The 5,007-nt window shown below is 53.1% G+C and overlaps 1 protein-coding gene across 1 annotated transcript in view; it reads right to left on the reverse strand.

The window, feature by feature from the left end:
* The window catches only part of PDIA3 (protein disulfide isomerase family A member 3), a 9,485-nt gene extending 7,830 nt beyond the window's left edge, over positions 1 to 1,655 (reverse strand). Inside the window, exons 1-2 of the mRNA XM_014952706.1 lie at positions 1,630 to 1,655; positions 50 to 565 (exon numbers count right to left, since the gene is read on the reverse strand). Of these exons, the coding sequence (XP_014808192.1) occupies positions 50 to 565; positions 1,630 to 1,655 (542 nt within the window). The remainder of the gene's footprint in view (positions 1 to 49; positions 566 to 1,629) is intronic.
* Between the last annotated feature and the right edge of the window lie 3,352 nt (positions 1,656 to 5,007).

Raw genomic sequence — 5,007 nt, forward strand, 5'->3', positions numbered from 1 at the left:
GCCGGGGGTCCGCGGAGCCGGAAGTCCCGCCCCTCCCAGCCGGACCTGCCGTGTGGCAGCTCTCCGTTGGGCGCCGCGCCGCGCGTCACGCCGACCCCGGCCAATGGGCTGCCGACACGGGGAGGCGGGGCCAGCTGCGGCGACCACGCCCCTCCCTCCCCCCGACGCCGGGTCTCGGGGCCGCTCGGGGGGCGGGGGGGGCAGCACCGGCGGCAGCGGGAGCGGCCCGGAGCCCTTCCCGAGCCACGGCACGGCCACGGCCCTCCCTCCCTCCCTCCCTTCCACCGGCCGGGACCGTCCCGTCTGCGGGGCTGCTCCGAACCCGCCCCGCCACGTGCCTTCTCGGAAATCCCGGGAGGAATTCCCGTTCCCCGAACGGCCCCGGGAGCGGGAAGAGGCTCTGGAGATGGCACTTCGAACCACAGGGCTGAAAAACCTGATGCTCCCCATCACAGGAACAGAACCGTCGCCCGGGGTGCTTTTGCCGCCCAGAAGCAGCCGCCGCAGCACCCGGTGCCGGTGTCGGTGCCGGCGGGACAGGCGAGGGGCGGGGCCGGAGGGGACACTTCAGCCGCAGGGACACCGGCACCGGCCTGTGAGTTGCGGCTGGGACACGGGACTACCTTCAGGAGGAGTTTTATTTCTGAGTCAGCATCCTGTCTTCCCCCGCACTCAGCAAAAAGATGAAAAACAAGACGTTGAGGCTTTCTTCTAAGGAAAGAAATGATAACCTTACGATATAACGTTCTCTAGTTCTCGCAGAAATCTGCAGAAAGTGTTCCTCTGGCCTTAGGGACTGAGAAATTTGACCCACAATAACAGGTTCTTTTCCCACTTTGCTCCGAAGTGCTTCAAATGGCCTAATTAAACACATGCAGTAAGTGTCGTAAGGGCTGTCTCTTTAATTGTTGCACCTCCGAGGGAAAAAACATCAAGTTCTACAGAAGCAGCAGCAATCTGTTCCATGGAGCCGATGCACTGGACAGAAATGTTCTACGTTTCACTGATGCTGACAAATAAGTGCAAATTGCTTCTCACTAAAACAGAAATCTCTTAAGACTACTGAGGTTAAGAACACCAGAATATAAAAAAATATATCTATTTTGATCCAGTTTGCATGTATTTTGATGTTTATAGCAGCAGCAATGAAAATTCCATTCACGTATATACAACAGGTTTAGAATAGCTATTTCCCTAAAGAAGAGGAAGTTACTGGGCTTGGTTGAACCGTCTGTTAAAACGACAGCCCTTGGCCCTTCCAGCTCAGACACTCCTTAGGGCTGACTCGTATTGATTCTGCATCCTCCTCCCACCTCTAAAACAGCATTCCAAAATCACACTAATTTGCCTCTAAGTTTATAAATGTCATAATAACAAAAGTGAATGTGCACTTTCCTCCTATTTGTTTTTTTAATGGGCTTAAAACTGTGTGCCAGTAACAGCCAAAAACTCTGTATATGACCATGCTACTTTCAGCCTGCAGTAAGGAAGAAGATGCTTCCAGGCACCTCCCAGGCCTCCGCTGTGGAGTAACAGCCCTTCCAGTGACGCAAAAATGATGGTAGAGTAAAATTGAGACTTCTCAATTTGAGTTTCCTCCCTTTCATTTAGGAAGAAAATTATTCATACGCAGACAACTGTGTGGGGACCACCATGTCGTACCTACCCAGCCCTTCTCAGGACCACACACAAGCACCACTTAAGTCAAGAGCAGCGGGTGAGCAGCCAACAGCACTGCAGCTGAGGAAAGGAAGAACAGGCATTTAACAGAGAGGGAAATCCGCATCGGCGAGAGCTGATTTTGGTCAGTAGGAACCACGTCCAGGACATTTCGTGCTCAGCAGGAGCAGCCACCAGAGCTTTGGGAAGAGGGGATCAGAACGATGTCGAGGACATCCATGAAGCCGAAGAAAGGGAAGCAGAAGGATGCTCTGCCCCTTTGGATGGCTTCAGGCTCGTGCTGTTCCGTAACAAGCCAACAACTTTGTGTTTGCCTGGGGGAGAGTCCTGGCATCACCTCAGGTGTGGGGTGAGAACACTGGGGTCTCTCCAGAGCAGAGGAAAGGCACCAGTAGTTTTACATGGGAAACACATGCAATGCCACTTTCACTGCTCTTTCTACGCCGTGGGTAGTCATACTCTTCAGCAAGCGAACCCAGCTTCCCTTACAGTCAGATGTTTAAAGAGAAAAAACACTCGACCCTTTGAAGAATGAATATTATTTCGTGCACAAACTATTTTTGGTTTACAACAAGATAATTATCTTTGTTCTTCTCTGAAAAGCTAACTTCTGCAACTAAGAGCATTTTGCGCAAGAAGATAAAACTAAGAGTTATGTTACCACAAGAAAGGTGTAAACACGTGACAAGAAGGAGAATGACACCGGGGTTCCTCAGGGGAGGATGATGCTTTTACACTCGCTGTAACATAGCTCCTTGCTTTTCTTTGTACACGCAGCTGGAATTTGAAAGAGAAAGTTATTATTTGCTTTTATTTTACTATATGATTGAGCAGATTTTTTAAAAAGCTGCCACTAGATGGTGCCCCGGTTTAAATATTCACCAATTGCGGCATTTCCCGGTGCCGCCCCAGGCACAGCGCGACGGGCACCAGCCGGAGACAGCACGAAAATGGGGAGCTAAATTCTTTTCATTCAGGCACACAAAACCTTCCCGAACTCCATGTGTGGTTTTGCTGTGATTTTGTCTCAGACGGTGGCAAGCATTTGCTTTAACGTTACATTTGGTCACTTCTACTACTTCAAACAACGTCAGAGTCAGCTCTCACTGACTGACAAAAACGGTGTCATTTTAGTTCCGGTCAGAGACAACTCCATTTTCAACATGCTCTAGGCAGAAGGAGATGAAGTAATGGCAAAACCTTTATATTGTGATCTATAAGCCAGTTCAGTTAACTCATGGGAATCTATTTTTAACTGAAAATATATTTTACAGCACCATCTCACTCTTCTGCAAGCTGCCTATAACTAGAGATGCAAATGCCAATTGGAATATATATTTTTATTCCATAACCTTATAGACTTTGGCTCTACGACTTTCAGTTGCTGTGACACAGTCCAAAGATAAAGTGATTAATTGCTACTCATGACAACAGCACAATGTTTTAAGTTGGTGGGTGAAATGACCTGGAACTACTGTTCATTGCTGGCATTACACAATACTAAAGTCACCTAAAAACCAGCAGAAATGGCTAATCACTGAAATTCTCTCTCATTCAGGTGTACGGACTATTCCAACAAGAAGAGTTAAGATACTCCACAATTTTTAGCTAGCTAATGACTGAGCAAGCCAGGACTAAGAGGTTCAGGTATAAACTACTGAAATTATCCCTGTTTGAAGCAAAATGCAAACCAACTGTGTTCTTCCTCCCCCCTCTCCACCTGTCTTCAATGAAAAAGAGCTCCAACGTTCGTGTACCTCAGTGCAGATTTATTGTCCCTGCTTTATATATTGGACTCTAACACCACTGCTGCTGAACACGGAGGAAGCAAAAAAGACTTCATTCTATTTAGAATTGAAAATAACATGAAGACAAGGACATGCTAGTGTTGTCTCTTTTAAAGAATGAACTACTACTCTGCTCCCCACCCCTGAGTTTGCAATTTTGATGCTCTGCAGGGCTAACCATTGACCTAAATCAAGTGTCCAAACCATAAAGAAGGGCATTTTCTTCTAAGCAGAAGATAAAAGTTCGAATATTAGAAGTTGTTGGAGTTTTCTAAAATAAGCTTACTAAGTAATAGTACATATGCTATTCTTTGTTTTATGAGTTGAGAAATACTGATATCTAGCACTGCCATAAACTAATTTGTTCTGATAAAGATATGCTCAGTCACGCTCACCTGCAGCCACCAACACATCAGGCTTTCGTCAGTGAGTGCCGCTCTCACCCTGCCTCACCTCGGGGGCCGTGGGGCGGGAGCACTCAGAGGACACGCGTGGCAGAGCCGTTGTCGTCCTGCAGCAGCCTTACCGATGCCGAGATGACTGCCTCCTCCTCTTCACCACGGTTTAACCTGCTGCAGGAAGCTTGGGAGGTCTCGAGTTTGAGCAAGTTCATCAGCAGAACCTACATCATCCTTTGGGTGCTGGTAGCGCCCTTTCTCTTCAAGAACATCATCGTGGCCATCGTGGGCAGCGTGGAGCCCGGGCCAGCCGTCAGCCTCCTCCTGCAGCCCCTCCAGATGGCTCACAGGGTCTTTTTTGCCCAAGCACCAGCAAGGCCAGGGCTGCCCCGCGGGGCCACGGCTCCTTGTGATGCCCCCCCCGCCTCCGCCCTGCAGGGACCCTGGAGAGGCCCCGGGAGCCGGAGCGGTCCCTCCGCCGGGTGTGGACGCGCTGGGTCTGGACAGGAGGAGCAAGAACTAGAGAGCTTCTCCCCGGGTGACAACAGCCCAGCCCTGCCCCGGACACGTCTGACGATGCTCCCCCGCTCCCCCCTTGCCCAGCTCGGCCCCAGGGGGATCACGGCGTCCCTCCCGCCGGGGGTTACCGAGCCCGGAGCCGGGCAGAGGAGCCTCCGCTCCGGGAGCGCTCCCAGCTCCAGCCGCCGACAGCGCCCGCCGGTGCTGCCTTCCTTGCGTTCCTGCCCGACGCCAGCAGATCTCATGGGCCGCAGGCGTCGGTACCGGGGTGGCGGGGCTCGTCCTGCCCGGCTCCGACAGCCCCGCCTCGGCCCCGGCCGCACCGCCCGGGGAGAGCTGCCTGCCGCCGTCCGTTAAACCGGCACCGCCCGCCCCCCGTGTCTCCCGTTACTCCGCGCCGCCGCGACCGGGCCCTGCGCGCCCCGGGGCCGCCAGGGGGCGCTACCGGAGGCCCCGGGCCGTGTCCCGGTCCGGTCACCCCCGCCGGGGCCGCCGCCTTTGCGCCGGGGACACCGAGCGCGGGGGCTGTCGCCGCTGCCAGCCCGGACAGACGGACAGACGGGCTGCCCCCGGCCCGGGCAGCGCCCGCACCCCGGGCAGACCCTGCGGCCCGGCTCCCCCCG

This window comes from Calidris pugnax, unplaced genomic scaffold, assembly GCF_001431845.1.
Source record: "Calidris pugnax isolate Ruff unplaced genomic scaffold, ASM143184v1 scaffold187, whole genome shotgun sequence".
NCBI lineage: Eukaryota > Metazoa > Chordata > Aves > Charadriiformes > Scolopacidae > Calidris > Calidris pugnax.